The following is a 19,572-nucleotide window of genomic DNA, read 5'->3' as shown; positions in this document are numbered from 1 at the left end:
AATCCTCACAAACCCTCACAAATCCTTTGATTTTTAGTTTATATCAAACTCGATTTCTTTGTTGTTTACAATAACTTCTTAGTCAAAATCTGTATCCAGCCTTTATGAATGCAGGTCAGAGAGTGCAATACAATCCCTGGATGTCTTAAGCATATTTTTGATGACATAAAGCTTGAGATGCAAAAGTGACATCAGGTTAGAGAGAGCAGGATTGCAATGTCTCAAGAAAACATTCGTTAGGGGAAGATTTTCTTCTGTCAGAATGGCAGTGTAGAATGTCACCAACCAAAGGAGCCTGTGATCAGACAGCAACTCTTCTTTCAGTGCTTTACACTGCAGCCCCACCTGAAAAATGAAAATTGAACATTCAGTATTTCCACTGTGGGTGTTCTTTGCCAGCTTTTCTGAGGCTGATCTGCGTGGGCCACCCTGGCTGGTTTCCACACAGAGCCACAATTGCCAGGTACCTCCGTGCAGGCAGAGACAATTGTTTGTCAAGGTCCCATCAACTTCAGCACTAAATCAGTGGAAAACTGTTTGGGCCTTACCACGTGGTTTGAAACAAAGCTTCTTATTCTTGTAAGCGGTGTAGGCTGCTATGGATCCAACAATCAGTATCACAAAAGCAGAAATTACAGGAGATGTAACTCCAGCAATTAAACCCGAATCTGTGGAAAAAGAGAAGGGTTTTTTTTCAGAGGCACTTAAATGGTTTGTCTGAAGTATATTGTCTACTAAAGAGTGCCTTTACCAAATTATGAAAATAGTTTGGTGAAACTATAGAATTAAGCAGGTTAATAAAAAATTGTGTTATATTACAGCTGATGTGAAAATTATGTCTCAAAGCCTAATTTATTATATCTGCTATTGTGTAAAGCTAGCATTGTTTTTGTAGGGGGATAGAATATAAGTAAATAAAGGTAGTATAGAAAGTAATCTTACCCCTTAAGGAGTTGCAGCTGGGTTAATTACTAAAGATTAGGAGCAGGCCTGATTTTAACAGGCCACAGCTGTAGCCAATAAGAAGAGTGTTATAAAAGAGTGGATTGGTTGGTTGAGGGGAATTGGGGTCAGTTGGCTGCTGTGAGGACAAGGAAGAGTCAGTGCCTAGAGGAGCTGCCTACAAGAAACATTAAGGAGGTATGAAGCTCTAGCAATATGGAGCCCTTGCAATGTAATGACAATAGAACTTTTGCATTATATATGACAATATGTTTTAGTATTTCATAAAGATCAGAAATCAAATGCAGAATAATGTAAATTATTTACTATACCTGTGTTCCCTCCATGATTAAAATGATGCTCCTGATCTCCTGGAATAGAGGGTGAAGCTTCATCAAAGAAATGTTTGTCATCCTGTTTTAAGAACTAAGTCTTTACTCAGCAAAGTGTGATGTACAAAGGGCAAAAGGGGTGGCCCAACAAGACTACAAGAGAGGAGCTCCCCTTCCACTCCCCACTGATGGCTGTGCTGGCCAGAGGAATAACTGCTCATCCTCTTGAAACTTCCTTTTTGGGGAAGAATGTTATAATCTAATAGAAGGACCATCTGTAACAGGCTACATCAAGCTGATTTTACAGGGAGGCCAGTATATCTCTTCTCTACTGCCAGACAATCAGATCATTTACCAGTAGTTTACGTCAAGATCTTAGTCTGGGTCCATCTATTTCAGCATGCCCCTTGCTTTTGGACTTTCCTTGCTGAATTCAAAGGGATAAACCTGCAGGTTTCTGACATCCAAAAAGTGTTTTGGAATATGTTTCAAGTTCTAGCTTTACGCTCAAACCCATAGTTTATCATGAAGGATAACTAATCTAAATGACAGCAGTGCAGTCTGGTCATATACCTTCAGAGACAAACAAATTACCACAAAAGTAAAACCAACCAGCTCCAATTTACAGGTGTTAGGAACACGTTGCAAGGGAAATAGGCAAATGTTACCTGGTGGTAAAGGCTTTCCACCAATCAGATCTGAGTCATCAAAACCTCCTGCAAGATAAAGATTAGAGTTGCAAAATTATATACAATGGTAACCCCTTCAGCTCCCTTGTCCACTCCTTTTGTAGCATTCTAGGGAGAGGTGAGGGACCTCTGAAACCCCAGCTGCAACATGGTGGATGGGTCACATGTCTTGCACTCAACAGTCACCTACCAAAATTCACCTGAAAGCTGAAGTACTGACACAAAGTTGGTGTCTCTGTATTCTGTGTCTGTTTGGTGCACTTGTGGGATATGTGCGTTTGGGCTCCCAGTAACACAAACTCTTATATAATACGGACATCTTGAGTCCCAGTGACCCCTGAAGCAGAGAGTCAGTGGGTCTTTTCCAGGAAGGACTCCAGAAGGACCTGTCCACAGCTCACCACTACAGCCATACCCAAAGCAAGTACAGGTACAGGGTAAAAGCCAGAATAGATATGCCACATTTACTTTATTTAAGCAAGTGTCTGGAACCAAACTCAAAAGCAATACAGGCTGCCCAGCCCCACCTGCTGAATGCCCCAGGGCCATCTCAGATGCACATCTCAAACTGATTTGAGCACAGGTTTATCCCTGCCCTGTGACTGGATGTCAAATTTGAGCCTTTGCATCGTTCAGTGTATACACACCCAAAATGAAAACACGAACAAGATTGAAAGTTAGTCTCATGGCGCTTAATATGCGGTGTCCCACATTTTAAACAAACAAAAACTTTACAGTATCAACATTAACATTCAGGAAAAAAGCTTTCTCATTCCTGGGTCGGAAACAGTGTTTACAAAAGGAAGACGTGGGAAAAGAATGATAAATGCTATTACTAGGGAAATAAGAGATAAATAAAATGAGAGATAAATAAATAGATAAATGCTATTGCTAGAGAAATACAGTATTTAAAATGTCTGCTCTGAACAGCTGATAGCATTACATTTTCTTATGAGCAAGTAGTCTTACCGGAATTACCATAACTTCCGGGGCGTGGTGGAAGAGGTGGGTATAAAGGTTTTCTTGAGATGTCGCCTATTGATAATTAATATTGTTAGATGATTGAACAGGCAAAACTGGGAACTTTAAATAAAAGCATTTTATACCTATTTCTAATTTGTCCTCCTGTGAATTAATAAAAGGACCTTTTCAGTAGTGAAGAAGATTTAAGGACTATATCAACAAATAGCTAGCTAGAAAAACTGACTTGGAAGTGAGTAGGGAATATTTTCTAAACAAGAGAAGAATTCACAAAAAACACTGAGGAAAAATATTTTACGTATATCTGGCAAGTGCTAACATTGATTAAAGCTGACGGCTGGGAGGCGCAATGTGTCAGTCACTCTGGGTGTCAGTGGTGCAGTTATTCAGAGCCAACAGAGAAGCTGGTGTTCTAGGCTGGGCAGGAGGCAACAGGTTATCTCATTGCCATCAACAGGTTTTAATAAGGCCTGCAGATTAGTTTCATCTAACAGATGCTGAATTTATCTAATGCATAATCAATTTTCTGCTCTTGAACTGTGCAAAATGATCTCAGACTTCAGCTTTGCTGTTGCTTAGAACTTTGTGCTAGCATTTAGCCTTAATTTTTTGCCAAAGGATTAGCATTTTGCCAAAGGATTTGCATTGGATAGAGCAGGAGATCTGATCACTAAAAGCAGTTTTCAAACTGCATATACAATGCTGAAGAGCTCACCCAGGTCAAAGCCTGCCAAATTTAATATCTAGGGTTGCTGCTCTGTGTGTATAGAGTCAGTTTTCTCTTGCCACCCTTTACTCAACCAATTCAACTGTTCTTAAAAATGCCAGACTGTGCATTTTTCTCTGCATAAATCAAAATTAGGTGACAGAAATAAATAGCAATTTCCCTCCCATTCTTTAAATCTTTCACCTTCCAAACATGCCAGATGACCTTTTGCTATGTTTTCTTCTTGCCTAGCTGCTAAATACAATGCTTCTGTTTCTGAGCACCGTTTAGGTTCTGACCCAGAAAATTATTTAGGCATATGCTTAACCTCAAATGAGTTTATTCTGCAGCCAATGGATTGAGTCATAAAGCTTTGCTAAATCTAACTTTGCCCAATAAATTATATTCAGCAGAGAAAGGACTTGCTCAGTTCTGGCTCTGTGTAATGAACTAAGACTCACTGTGGCACAAAAGCAGAAAACCACCAATCCCACATTTAATTTTTATCATGATGCTGAACTTAGTCTTCTCTAAGCATAAGAGGACATATTGTGTGGCACAGCTGGTGAAAAAATAATGTCTTCAGCAATACTGATAATGAGATTCATAACTTTAACCTTATTATATCATGTATGAAGGTCAATTAAGAACCTGAACAGAAAATAGAACAAAGAAATAAAAAACAATGAAAATATACAATTTTCCATCCTTGGAATGAAAAGATGTGGTTTCGTTAAGATACTTAAGCTACTAATTAATACTTTAGTCAATATATTTAACCTATCCTCTCATAACAGTACTCAATAACAGTACTCATTAAAAGATTGCAAAAATGGAAGAATTACTACAGGGAAGAATAAATGAAATTATAAACATGGGAATTATTAACAAAATTAGATCCAGCTTTGTTAAATGTGGACTAATATATCATTCACACATAGGCATGAAGTGCCACAGGGGAAGGTTGAAATGGAAAAAATAACCCAAATATAAAGTGTCATTCTCTAAGACTGAAATGTGAGCAAACCAGACCACTGCAGCTGATTTGGAGGTTCTGTGCAGTTTTTCTTTTGTGTGGCTCTGATTAAAGTGGAATTTTAGGCTTTGATTGAATACTAGTTGCATTTTGGGTAACTGCAGTATTCAAGGACTTTTCTAGAGTACTTCACATCCTTGGTATATCTCTAAACACACTAAATAAAATCTGGTGTACAAATTCCCAGCCTAAAGGATTTCATATGTCTGCACAGCTCAGTACAGTACTGTACTCAGAATACTTCCAAGGTCAGGTCTGGGTGTTATGGGAATATCTGGAAGTTAACAGCATGTTACAACAGCTTGACTGTTTCAAGCTTAAGCTGTATTCACCAGTGCTCCTCTCTGAAACATTCCTTCCTGAATTTCTAATTTGCCATCAGCAGAGCTACAAGAAGCTCAAACCTCCCCATCCAGTGTTACCTCTGATTCCTAATCTTAGGCTCATTTTTGGTCACTGAAGAAACTACAGCCATCACCTTCTTCAAGCTTGTGTCAGAGGACTTCACCCTGAGCCATCCCAAGTGAATGGGTGACATTTGCTCTCCCCAGCCATGCCTGAGGTGCTCTGCCATGGTTCAGCAAGCCCCAGCTAACTTCAGTTCATGCAAGGCAGGGCAGCTGGAAGCTCTCAAAGGTTGCTGGTGACCAGGTGCTGTCCCCACCTCAGGCAGAAGGCTGCATGTACATGAGCTGTAATAACTCTCACAACCATAGCACCTCCTGCAGTACTGAAATATCTTTTTACAAATTAGGCAGAGTTCAGGAAAAGACTATGAAAGAAAAAAATCCCGTTGTATTCAAGGAAACAAGGGAGTACTCACCCCCACCAAGTGCATCTCCTAAATGTAGATCATTGTCTAAAAAGGAATAGGAGGAAGATGTAGAAAAGTGAGTTACACACAATTCTTGAGGGAAATGTAATATTATTTTCATTAGAACGTGTACAACTGCATGTTCGACAAGCACCTTTTTCAAGTCAGTGCCACAAATTCGAATAACTTATCACACTTTTTCTTGAAAACTCTTATAGAGTCTAACATTTTTCCCACACACTAATTGACAAATAGCACAGTATTTTCTATTCAAAATACAAAGTTTTTTTTCCTGTTTTAAATGATCAAGATCAATACCTCTTTAATATACCTTCAAGTACGAAAATAAAATTAGCTATGTTATACTAATACTAATTTTTAAAATATACTTAATTATTAACATTTATGTCTGTGGTTAAAATTTGTATATGTATGTTTGGCTTGAATGTAATTTATTGAACTAGGAAAACTGAATATCCATTTCAAGAGCAAATACTAGGGAGCAATAAACCTACTTGGGGAGATACTGAATCAAATATCAATGTAAGGGTCAGGATGACCCCTTGCTTCAGGCAATCATATGCACCTGTCTGAGGTTGGGAGACAGTCTGTTTTTATTTCCTTGAGCTATGAAGGTTTTTAGATAGAATTAAATGTCTGTATGCAAAAGTTACCCAGTAAATCACCAGGCTGTGACCATTGCCCAGCACCGTACAGATGTCCCGCTGTACCTGGGATGGAATCTTTCCATGCAATAAACAATTTGTCCATGAGCCGTAGATGGGTAAGGAGGAACTCTGTTTCTAACATGCAGGTGTGGATATGAGTGAATGGGTGGTATTTTAAGGTGTGTATGGAATGATGGTGAGTTCTGAAAGAAATACATTAGATAGATGTTTTAACTCCAAGAATCCCTTTCTTGATGCTTATATGCATGGAGTGGTACAGCGAATCAGAACAAAAGGGGTAGCAAAATCTATCTAAATTTTTGTAACAGTGTTTGTTGCCACAGACAATTAGATAGATCCTCAATTAAACAATTTTTTTTTTCATTACAGACATGTCAGAATTCCTGAAACACAGGAAAATCACCATGCAGAAATCTATTTTCTTCTGTTCTTTATACCTAGGAGGATTGGGAAGCTGCTTTAGCACAGTATCTAGTCTCATTTGAGAGAATTACTCATTTCTGAGTAACAACTCAGAAATGCTTTGATGTCATCAGGAAATCTGGCAGGAAAATAAACAAATTCATAATACATGACTTGGTTTGTACTTGTCAGGTGTAGGTCCTCCCTGTGTCTGCCTAGCAGAGAGTTGCATTTCATAAATACTTTTACCTGTCAAATGTTAACAATGTAAGAAGCAATAAATTGAAAACTGGATTCAATTTATTATTGACATGAAGAATTCAGGTAAAATGCAAATTCTGCTCTGAAGGGTTAATGTAGAGATTTGTTACAGAAATGCTAAGGTTGATATGAATGAAATAAAAATGGAAATGTGTTTGTCTATCAGGACCAGAAAAAACAGCAAAATGTTAAAAAAACAGACTAAAGGTCACTGTTCCCAGCAGTAAAACTGAGGATTGTTGTTTCTGTCAAAATCAGCAGGCCTATGCTCTGATGACAGCACAGATGACTTGTCATTTGTGAAAAGCAGAAAGGCATTCTAACACCAAAGGTTGCAGCATATCACTACTTTTCTGATCATCCACCCAGAAAATAAGTCTGTGCACACAGCCTGTGAACTCCAAACAAGTGAAAAAAAATATAGTGGGCAGTAATCTGACCAAGGGTTCAGAGGCACTGGAGTGAGAAATATTATGAGGCAAAGGACCTCTATAATACCTGATTACTCCTAAAGGATATAAAAGATCTGTGGATTCTACTTGTCATTTCTGATCAAGAAGAAGCACAGAGACAGGATAAGAGCTCAGTAGCTGGCAAGCTTTGTCTCATGTTGCCCACAATGCTCACCAGACCACCTGAGCACACACATCTTGGTGCTCCTGAGCAGGTGGGTGTGAGAGTATGGCTGAATTAAACAGAATGCAGGAACAAGGTCAGTGAGTAAATATTGACTTACACATTCTGTAAATAAGCATTACCTTCCATGAACTGTTGTGATGAATTTTGCTACACTAGGGAGGTGCCTACAGGAGAGCTTTAACTTGGGCAGAGGTGCATGGGATGCCCAGAGGACATTGCCTGTAATTGGCCTCAGCTGTGTAGGGGGATAGACTGTAAGAAAATAAAGACAGTGTAGAAAGTAATCTTACCCCTAAAGAGTTGCAGCTGGGCCAATTATCAAAGATTAGGAACAGGCCTGACTTTAACAGGCCACAGCTGTAACCAGTGTGAAGAAGAGTGCTATAAAGGAGTGGGGTGGCTGGTTGAGTGGGGAACTGGAGTCAGTTGGCTGCTTTCTGAGGAAGAGAGAGTCAGTGCTTGGAGGAGAAGCCCATGAGAAAATGTCAAGAAAGTATGAAACTTTTGTGATAAGGAGACAACAGTATGGAACCCCTGCAATAAGATGACAACACAGCTGAACAAAAATCTCATTGAGCCTCACTTCTGAAAGGGACATCGAGGAAATCCTGAAGTTAAGATGAAGCATTAAGCAGCTGCCAGAATGTACTTTTGTACCATCTTCCTGCTCTTTCCAAACCCAATAATTGATTTTTAACTGCAATCTTGGGTTTTCTAATAACTTTTATTGCTTTTTTAAAACTTTTTGCAGTCATCTGTAGCGCTAAAGGACACTCTGAAATAGTCTGGAAAACATGGAGTTCTTCCTGGCCAAAAATTAGTTAAGTGGATTTGGTTAGGGCAGGTATTAATCAGATGTTCATATCTCTAACAGATTTAGAAGTCCCTAAAAATAAAAATTCCTTTCACCTGACTGAGGCAGCTTGAGTACAGACATTGGCACCCTAAGCTACCTTTAAACATGACCAAGGATAAGGTATTTTAGGGCACAATTCAAGTAACTTGAAATATTTACATTAGGATATGAACAAATCCACACTTAGGGCAATATTTTAAAATAGACACTTCTAATCTAGGCCAGACAAATTTTGTTTATCAAATGAAATGGAAAGGAAGAATGCAGCCATTAAAGTATACAATGGCTATCACTTTCACAAAACACTGCCCCTGTTTGTTCAAAGGGGGAGCCAGAGAATTGTGTGGAAAATGTAACTACTTTCATGCACCTAAAATCTTATTTCAAAGTTTGTGCAGAAAAAGACTTGAAGTTGATGGGTTTTTTTGTTTTTTTTTTTTTTTTTTTATCTAGCATTTTCCAAGCATTTTGTTTGACAGACAGAAAATTATTCCAGTGCAGTTTAGGTAAAAAAAAAAAAAATCTATGCTGTCATAAACTCTTCCATCACAAATGCAATTTAGTTCTTGTTTGGAATTTGGATTTTTTCAATGTTCATTGGAATTCATTGTTTGGCATTCTCAGGACTACAGCTCTCTACTGTTCAGAGCCTTTTCTTCTTTCTGACACAGGTGGTTGTATCAATCAATAGTAGATAATATGAATTAAATACATGGTGAGAAAAAAGAATAGCTCCAACTTTGTTCTGATTCCTTTCTAACTCTGTTATCAAGTGTCATGAATAAATATATAAAAAATAAAGATAATAGAGAAAAAAAGTAGAGGAACAGTTAGCCAATTTTAGCAACAGGTACCCATTGTTATACTCCCCAGGGGGTTCAGAGCCATCTAGAAAAGTGTGAAGAAGGTCTTCAGGAAATAAAATACTATCACTGGCCAGCCATGCTTGATTGCCTCACTGGAAGCAGTAAAGACACATAATTGGTAATTGTCAAAAGAGCTTATTTTACTTTAAGAAGACAGCTGTTAATCACACATTATCTCAGCTAAAGCACAGCAGCAGATATGATAAAGAACCTCATGTGAAAGTTTCCTACATGTACAAAATCAGTTTTATGACCCATTATTTATTACTCACTGTACACAGGTCTTGTCGGTCTTCTGATCACTGTGGGTTTCCTGGTAATGATGTCATCTGTTGAACACAATGACATGCCAATAGACATTAACAGCTTCAACTAACAAAAGCAGGTATGTGCAAATGTAGAGAGCTGCTTTCAATACATCTTTATGTATCACAGCAGAAGCCAAAAATGAAGGAATATGTTTTCAAATCTAGTTTTTTGTTGGTTTGTTTTAAAGAAGATTTTTATTTCATGATAGAAACATTGAAACCTAGCATTCTTCAGTTCTGTGTACCTTTAACAGAAGTAGGAGCCACTTCATATTCAATTCCTCAAGGAAAAATACTTAAGATTTACTATTAGATGTAAATGCCATAGTAAAATAAGGATAGAAAATTTACATACCAGGGTGATCAAGGGCATCAGCTAAATCAAAATCATCTTGACCTAGAAGGAATGTGACAGAAGACACTAAGTCAGCAGGCAGGTTTCCATCACCTCCAGACCTGGAGGGCTCAGTACAGAAGCAGAACACCCGTAAGAGGCAAAAGAAAGACCCATCCAAGCTGTCAGCTGTCATTCCTGCACAGCATAGTCCTGAATGAGTGTGAGAGATGGGCTCATTTAATCCAAGGAAGTTATTTGTTCAGGTAGGCCAAAGAGAGGCTGCTCTCTCCTGTTATCATATTCAGCTGCTGTACAAACAGCCCTTTGAAGAACACAGGTTGCCAGCTAGAGGGCACAGGACTATTGCCAGGAGACAGCTGAAAGTAGCATTCAGCATAGTACTTGTGAACCAAAATCATTAGGTGAGAATTTTTAATATCTTCATTAATATATAACATATATACCTTTATATATGTTATGTATATAAAAATATATATTACATATATAATATATAAATGCATAATATATGTATGTATATATGCATTTTTATATGTATATATAATATACATAGAATATAAAAATATATTATATATCTCCATTAATATATAACATACATATATTAATAATTTTAATATCTTCGTTATTATTTTATTGGCAAGCAGCTTTACTGTCAAGCTTTGTGATCACTTGCAATACAAATCAGCTTTGTTTTTTTAATTCTCACTGCAACATGGGCCAAAAGTAAAATATATTAAGATGTGTTTATCCAACTTATTTTCCTCTGTAAATGAAAAAAGCTGAAAAGGGAAAAAAAAATTCTTTCCGTTCTCTGTTAGGTGACAACAATATCTTTGAATGTCACAGCAGAGTAATTAGCATCTGTACTTTTGAAGTTGGCAGGCAAAGAAAACTGGGAAATATTTTAAATATATTAACTGTTTTTAACTCTGCAATCTGCCTCTTTCCTTGTAATATACAGGCTTCATGAAACACACATTTGGTGAACATGTATTCACCGGTTTTCATCCAGGGTGGTGCATCATCCTTGTGTTTGCATTCCAAACATAAGAACAGTTTACACAAACCCACAAAAAGTCATGACATGCTATGACTTCCCTCCCACAGAAATGCATTACTGTGCTCTATTGAGTAAGCCTCAAGCTGCACTTGATCTGCATATGTTTATTATCCCTTCTAAAAGGCTTAATACCTAACTGTTCATTAAGGAGTTTTTCTTGGCAAGTCTTGAACACTTCACAGCAAGAAGGGAAACTGTTCAAGTGAAGAAGCTGAGGAAGAGAGAGGCTGCCAGAGGTTTGTCAGCACAGCAGTGCTCAGGGTTCAGCTCAGCTCCTTCATCTTGACAGGTCCTGTACATCTTCATGGCATTCTTCTCATTAATCACTGTTCCTGAATAATAGCTCTTGCCTGTGTCAAAGAGCTTCCAGAAAGATTAATTATCAGTGGTGAAACACTGTGTGATCCTCAAATAACAGTCAGGGCAGGAATATAAAGTGGAAATGTTTTGATTCCCACGAGGATTTTAATGTAAGTCTGTGGACTTAATTATAGATGGGGCCTGATGGAAGAGATAAAACAAGGCTGGAATGCAAAGAAGGAATGGCTTCTAAAGCAAAACTGCCCCAGTAAAATGGACTGGGATTGGGTCTTCAGGTGGATAATATTCACGGAATCATAGAACCACAGAATGGTTTGTGTTGGAAAGAACCTTAAAGACCATCTGCTTCCCACTCTCACTGCCATGGGCAGGGACACCTTCCACCAGCCCAGATTGTTCATTGACATATTCAACCCTGAACACTTCCAAAGATGGGGTATCCACAACCTCTCTGGACAGCCTGTTCCAGTGCCTCACCACACTCACAGTAAAAAGTCTTCCTAAAGTCTAATTTAAAACTACTCTCTTTCAATTTAAAGCCTTTATCAAAGCCATAATCTAAGACTCTGACAGGTTGGGACTTTTAAATATTAATCCATTAAATATATAAATACATAAAATAAACAAGTTGTTTCATCAGAAGATATTTTCTGTTTGAGCCCTGAGTACCACCAGCCCTTACTGGCCCTGAGCCTCTGCCCATGGGCTATCAGCCCAGCCATGGGACCCTTTGATCTTGATGCAGACACGCTATGCACAGGCAGACATCCTGGCATTGCCTGGACTTATATGGTCGAATTATATTTTTCTGAAGCATTTCTTCAGTGCCAGCAGTACAAGCAACATAAGCTTGACAGTCCTTTGATTTTGACCTCTGGCAAAATCCTCATTTTTGATCAGCATCCTGAGTATTGGAGAAGGTTGTCTGACCCAAACCCCATTGCCTCAGGATACCACAATCAATGGCTAAAACCTTTTCTTGTTGGAGTGAGTTATCAGGAATAATTTTGTAACCATAATCAGAATAAGAGTCAGGAGAAATAATTTTGTAATAACAAAGCTGGCCAAACCAGCTTCTTTTTACAGGTCATGACAAGCAGGAACTAACAATATGGAAAGCAACTACTGAGGTCCTAATGCTGCAAAGAGAATGTGACAAAATCATTTTGTGAAGGAAGACTGTGGAAAACTTTCAGGTAGAATATTTCTTTGAAGTTAGGGAAAAACAAAAAAAGAAGGTGGCATCTAATCCGATTATGAAATTCGAGCACGACCATCCAGATGCTTTCAATTTCATGAGAACTAAAGCAAAACAACAGACTGAAGCATTTACTGATACCTGCCCTTCTTCTGGACAATACCAACACTTCCCTCTCCTATTTTTACATCTGTTCGCCTATGGAAAAGGTGTGAAAAGGCAAAAGGTCCTGCTTTCAGACTGAGTGAGAAACAGAAGAAAGCTACAGAAATTCTAAGAAGAGAAAAAAGAAGACTGAAAATCTCCTTCAACAATTATTCAGATTGATTTTTTAAAAAATTATTTCTAATGATTAACTAAGCAATAAAAAGAAAAGGACATCAACACAGAATGGCTGCCTGGGAGTAAGACAGGAGTCCACAGTGAAATCTCTTTGACTATGTAAACATAAACCTTGGCAGATGGGCAGTTTGGATGAGGACATCTGTGCAGCATGGTAAATTATACTGCAATAAACCTAAAGACTGCTTGCCTGATAATCACATCAAAAAATGACCAGAAGGAGTAAGATTTTGTGGAGAATTTTAAATGCTAATTACCATTTGTGAGACTGTACCTAGACATTTTTAAGAACCTAATTTAAGGAGGATAGTTGGTTAAATAGCTGAACAGCTCAGACCATGGTCAGTCTGAAAACAAAACCACATTAGAGCTTCAGAAAATATTTAACTCAATAGGAGCTGCAGTCACTTCAGAGAACTCTGAAGATAACTGACAAAAGAAATAAATTAGTGAAGCTCTCCACAGAAAAAACAGACTGAAATAAATTAATTTTCCACAAAATTTATTTTTTTTAATCCGCTTCCATAATAATAGAAAGAGTTAGAAATATACTGATGATAACAAGAATGAAAGAAATTTTAGTGGGGCAAAAAGAGCTTTGTTTCACTGGGTTTTTTTAATTGGTTGAGTTTTGTGTTTGTTGCTGTTGTCTTTGTTGTTTGTTTTAATCTGGATAAAGTTGTGAAGAGATTTAGCCGTGCAGGTGGTATTATCTCAGAGTTATCTCTGCTATTCCTGCTTTTTGGCTAGTATGCTATTTTTTGGCATTACTTCTAACCTTTCTTCTGGGAGTATCCCTGTTTTGACAAAGAAATAAAATTACTGTAATAATGTTTTTTGTGGGTGGTCCTCAATGACTTATAACAGAGAATTTGAGAAAACGCTTGCAAACTCATGTCCTCAGGCACATCTGCATTTAGTGTTCACAAATTTTGAATATTAGTTTTCTGAAGATGTGACCCAAATATCCAGTCACTAAAATGCAGACAGTAGTATCTTTTGCCCGTGGTTTAGTTTGTTATCTAAATGTTGAGGGGATTCACCACCCTTTAACCACATATCTGTTTGATCACAAGGGTCTGAGGTCCCAGAGCTTTTGAGTTGAGTTTATGAGGAACAAGACTGGATTCTGCAAGTGAGCGTTACCAGTTTGTCATGACAACAGCAGTTAAATTTTCTGACAAAAGGCTACCACATCTCTCTACAATTTTCAGTCTCTAACTGAACACAGCTTGTGGCCCTTACTATGATGCAGATTTAAATAAGGCAGAAATGAATATTTCTAAGTGAGGATCAGGTTATGTGACAAATGAAACTAACTTCTCAGGCTTTTAATATGCATAGTCTAGTATTAAAAAGGAATCTAAAATCCATGAGAAAAGGTGTTTGAATGTGTTTGTACATGTTTCTGGACACACAACTAAAATGCATTTATGTGCATTGTGTTAGATTAATAATTTTGTCATTAAGATGATTAAATTGTTTTTTGGTGCATTGCTAGAAGTCATATGTTTGGGATGAATTTATGTGTGTGACAAATAAATTAGAAGCAACTAACTTCTAATTCTGAGCAAGAGAGAAAATAAGTTGATTTTACAGTATTTAAAGACTTGAACAAGTATGATTTCTTCAGTGTAATTAAATAGGAATTGTTCCATGAATACAATGTGCTTAAAACATTATGAAGCTGAAAGAGACTGAGAAAGATATCTATGCCTTAAAAATGAGAACGAAAATTTTATAAAAGGGAACAATATGTTACCAAAATCACTCATTAAACTCATTTTATGGGTTTTTCTAGCTGAAATTGTAAGTCATTCTTTGCACAGACCATTTCTTATTATAATACAATCTAGAAACCTATTTACTTCATAATGAGAAAATAGTATGTATTTTCCCTTGCATGGGACTTGGAACATACCCACGTAGTGTTCCAACTTTGTTCAGGAAGCAATTATGTTTGTTTAAAAGAAATTACTCATTTCTGGGAGAACACACAGGTTTACACCCCAGAGTGGACACTGTGGACAAAATCTCAATGAGCAGGTACTATTTCTTTCATGCAATAGCCCCATGATCCATATTTCCTGATGATGTTACTGTAGCTTGTTTTTCCTTCAAGGACCTTTAGTTTCATAAACAACGATTGCCATTACAACCCCTTGATGCTGGGGTGGAAAATGAGTATGCTTTAAAATCTATAATTAAGATGCAAGGCCCAGCATATAGACCACAACATATGGACCTGATTATTGGCTTCATATTTTTTGCTAGGCCATTTCTGGTTTTAGTTTAAATGCAGGGGAAATGAAAAGGACTCTTTTGCTTATTCATACAAGAACACATTTAAATAATTACCAGCAACTAAGATGCACTAATAAAGTAGGAGTGGCAGTATTGCTTTAGCTCTGTGCAACATCGTCTCACCAAACACAAACAAAAGTCTTTTAGTTCTATTACATTTGCCTTTCTGTTCAAAGGTAACTGATGTTCTTTATGATCTGTTATGCCCTGCATACATAAAATAAAACAGATATGGTTTTCTGTATTTTGCTAGAGAGTGAGTGCAGAAGAGATGGTGTGTGCTGTAAAATTGCAGGCAGAGCAAAAGAATTGGGATCTCCCATGAAGGAACAACATACATGTTCCTGTGCACCTTACTCAGATTTTCAGCTTTGTGTCCTGAGGCAGAAGAGCTTAGCCCATGGTGTGGGCTCTTCATCCAAAGCTTCTCTCTGGCACTACAGGTTCATGAAGACACCAGCCCTTTTCAGCCATTTAGTCTGAGAGTCTCAGGCTGAATGTTGGTCACATGACATGAGAACTGTACTGAAGCAAGAGACCTGTATGAGTATTCCTACTGAAATGCTTAGTGTGGCACAGACAACAGCTGTGTTGGGCTCTCAGAGTGACCACTTTCTGCCTAAGTACCAGCTGGCTAATCCCCACTTTCTCCAGTGAGTAGTTTGGAGACGAGAGAGAGAACTGAATGTAATATAGGTGGTCAGAGGGATGCCAGGCTTTGCTGTTTCTCTTGCTCACAGAATGTGTTTTAATGTTCCCCTTCCCACTTTCACACCAGATACACTGGTAAAATGCATGCAAAAGAGCTCTTGACCTTCAATAGACCCTGGTTCCTTTACCACTGGTGTAATTAGACCAGGGATGTAAGGAAGGACTTCAACTTGTCTGCTAATCTTAATGCCTACTTACTTTTCATTCACTTTTTTCTGTAGCATTCATGCAAACAACTTTTGCATGAATTCTTCACAAATTAAAAATCTATTGATAACAGGCAATGCTTATTCAGTGGAAGTGAGACTGTTATATTTTCATAACCCATCCAAGCCCATTCTTTCAGCTGGGATGGTGTGTTTGCCTTCAGAAGATATTCTACTACAGGTCAGATTTAAGTATTTTTAGTATTTTCCCCATAACGTTTATAGATGTCAGCCTGTGGAAAGGAAGGAAGACTCTAATCAAAACAAAGTGAATTTCTCTTCTCCTACTATGAGGTAAAATGCCACAGAAAGGTCCATTTTCATTGATTTCTAATCTTGAAAGAATTCTGACGTTTATTTGGTTTTTGTTACCCTCAATGGGATGGAAAGGGTTTGACAATTGCAAATAAGTTAATAATAAATAATTATTTGATGATGCAAATAAATTAATAATAAATACTCAGGCAGGTTGATCACTGCTGCCAGGCTTGCAACACGGGAGCAATGTTTGAAAAGTGAACCTGAGCAGCTGAGTAACTGCACCCCTTGTTTTCTCTTCTCAAGCTCTGATGTTGCAACAGTTCTGCCATTGTTAGTGTTTCAGCCAGCTCAGGTATGTGGATTTTTCAAACTGCAATTCCACCCTTAGCTGATAGCACTGATGTACCTGTGGATAATTGCAGTTCAGGTCTTGGGAGTGAAATAGTTTTGGCAGCCAGCAGAAGAGAATTTGTTGCCAGCTGAATCTGTAAGTGCTTCAGCACGTCCACAGGGACCTCACACAGAACAGTGAGGACTGCAGATACATGGAGCAGTATAAGAAAAAACAGGACTGTGTTTGTCATCTCTCCTGTTCTGTCTTTTAACTCCAGGGAAAACTACATTAGATGTAGAACTAAGTCATATAAGGTCTCAAATTCAAAATGGTCTACAATTTTCTCCCTATAAAGTGCACAGCTGATTAACTGAGACTACAACTGATTTTGAGTCAAAAGCTTTGTAAGCCTTAGCTGAACAGAGGTGCTTGGTTTACTGACTAGCAACAAATGCTGTTCCCTTTACCTGTGTATCATTCAATAGCTGATGGAGTAAATGTAAACCATCTCAGACATATCAGTCTTTGCACTGTCTTTGTTACTGGTTGACAGGGGATCCATCTGTCAACCTTAAAGACCATGGATATATAGGTTATATCTACACTGGGAGCCTGAGGAGCATTCCAAGCAGTCAGGTTTGAGTGGGAGTCTCAGTTGCCTTCCAGGTCCATAAAGGGAGAGCCCCCAGGTTGCACAGATTCCTCACTGCAGGAGTGCACACAGGTTTTTGGCCCAGGTGGGACCTATGCTTCAAACAGTTTCATGATCCCAGTTACAGGGGAGCAGCCTGAGTTGTGTCTGAGCCCTTAAATGGGCAGTGTAGACACAGTCAAACCTGAATTACCAGAGATCAGCCAAGCTCCAGGAACTCATGAGGGATGTTACCGTGAAATTCAGTGGAAGAAGTTTCTGTGACGTTTATTTCATTCGGATTGGGCTAAAAGCCTCACAGACAATTAGTTGTTGAAGCTCAAGTATGTAGGAGTCTTCATGTAACCTACCTAAGTCTGGAAATTCCAAAATCTAGAGCGTAGCTAAAAATGGAATACTGCAGTGAGCATATATGTTTCTGAACTGTATCAGATTTCACTTTCCTTATGCAATATGGTTCTTGGTTCCGTTATGCTTCTGTCAAGATGTGTCCATCAAGGTAGTCTAGCTAAGTAACTCAAAATAATTGAACATAAAGGAAATTCTGGATGGTAAGAGGAATGATGTCATCTGGTCTGGCTGTGGTTGTCCAGTAGTTTATAGATGCTATCACAGAGGATTACAATTTAGAAAAGAATTAAGCTGCCTATAAAAGGGTGAATCATGCCATAGACATTCCTTTCATAAGTACTTAGACCAGCTTTTTACCAACATGGCCAAGCATTTCTCACATCACATCTTGATTGGGACAGAGAGGAGGTTCTTGTAAATATCCCTGAAACATGGTGAATACTTTGATGATAAAATTCAGTGGCTGTTGCCACAGACTTAAAATAATTAAGTTTGCTTAATTAAAGTGGATTAAATAGTTTCCAGAGTCATAAGACTGTGCCCAAAGCCTACAGCAACTTTCAGCAATGACTTCTCCCCCAAAGCAGAGCCTGAACTTGCTCTAAATTAGCACATGTATAAATGAAGAATGATTAGGCTAACTACCCTTGTAATTAAAATAGTAGAGTATATGCAAATTGGCTTGCTCATGCTCAGATTGTCTGAACAGAACTATTCAACATATGACAGCTACAGAACAAGAAAGTCTGCATGCCAAGAGGTGAGAGACTGCATGAATAATCACTGCTCACAACACAACATGCAGGCCAGCACAGTCTCTGCTCTGCTCTTTCTATGCCATGCTAATTGCTGAAGACCTCTAAATGATTCCTCATTTGTTAAAATCAAACTATTAAACTAAATTAAGACAAGGTGTTTTTCACTGCCCATCACTGCAAGATCTCCTAGGGACTTCATTTAAATCAGGGGAGGTGGGAGGATCAGCAGCAGCTGCTATTTTGGAACTAGTGATTAATGATTGATTTGTGATTAATGAACTAGTGATTAATGAATGATTCCTGCAGCCAATACTGTACAGAAAGTTTCTGCAGTATTGCTAATATACAAAGAAGAAAAGGTTACACCACATGGCAGATGCACACAAAAATAATTCTATTTGGTTTTACGTCAACAAAAGTTTTAAAGAATATTTTGCTGAAAGAAGTTATGTTTGAATAAAGTGACTCAGTATGAAAAGGCTACATTTTCTCTATTGCTATTCATTCACCAAAAATATGTACAAAATTTATTCAATTCTTAATTAGTGCTGCATGAAAAAGTATGCTTGTGGAATACATTTACTAAGGTAACTGAACTATTAGTTTATAATTATTAAAGCATATGCACCAATATAAAAGCATGAACACCTTTAAGCTGCATCAGAATTTGTTTTTACAGTAAAACTTATAGATTTCAAAATATCAAAAGCCAAGAAAAGCTTTAAGACATGAAGTCATGATTTGACTACAGATCTCTTTGGAAACTCTTAAGTTCCCCTGGAAGCTCTCATTTTAGAGCTTCCATTTAAAAAAGTTTATACTCAAGCCTAAGCTTGTGAATTATTTTAGGGAGGCAACACTAGCAAGAAAATAAGAAATCATAATAAACAAACTTCAACTGGCACAGCTATTATGAACAATCAGTCAGGAGACATGTATCTCTTTAGAAACTGGTAAAGTACATATAAACACTTTTGAATGCTTCTCATGAAAAAGTAGCTCCAAAAAAAAAAAAAAAAGAAAAAAAAAAACAAACAAAGGTAGCAAGCATTTCCAAATAAACAAACATCCATTTTAAGGGCTGGGAGCTTAGGTTTTTTTGTTTGGGTTTTTTTTTTCTTTTTTAATAATCTAGCCTTTGAAATAAGCCAAGGTAAAGGTCACTTACCTCTCACATGGACTAGGAGGAAGCCAAGGC

General features: G+C 37.8%; 1 protein-coding gene across 1 annotated transcript; it reads right to left on the bottom strand.

Moving 5' to 3' along the window:
• Positions 1 to 203: 203 nt before the first annotated feature.
• Positions 204 to 10,051, bottom strand: XG (Xg glycoprotein (Xg blood group)). The gene is made up of 8 exons (XM_054654345.2): positions 9,877 to 10,051; positions 9,486 to 9,542; positions 5,510 to 5,545; positions 2,933 to 2,998; positions 1,943 to 1,990; positions 1,275 to 1,313; positions 549 to 668; positions 204 to 345 (listed from the first exon to the last, which is right to left on the bottom strand). The coding sequence occupies exons 1-8, from the start codon at positions 10,049 to 10,051 to the stop codon at positions 329 to 331; spliced, it is 558 nt and encodes a 185-aa protein (XP_054510320.1). The 3' UTR covers positions 204 to 328.
• Positions 10,052 to 19,572: the final 9,521 nt, after the last annotated feature.

The sequence above is a fragment of the Agelaius phoeniceus genome, chromosome 2 (genome assembly GCF_051311805.1).
Source record: "Agelaius phoeniceus isolate bAgePho1 chromosome 2, bAgePho1.hap1, whole genome shotgun sequence".
NCBI lineage: Eukaryota > Metazoa > Chordata > Aves > Passeriformes > Icteridae > Agelaius > Agelaius phoeniceus.
This window is presented reverse-complemented; position numbering and strand designations above follow the sequence as displayed.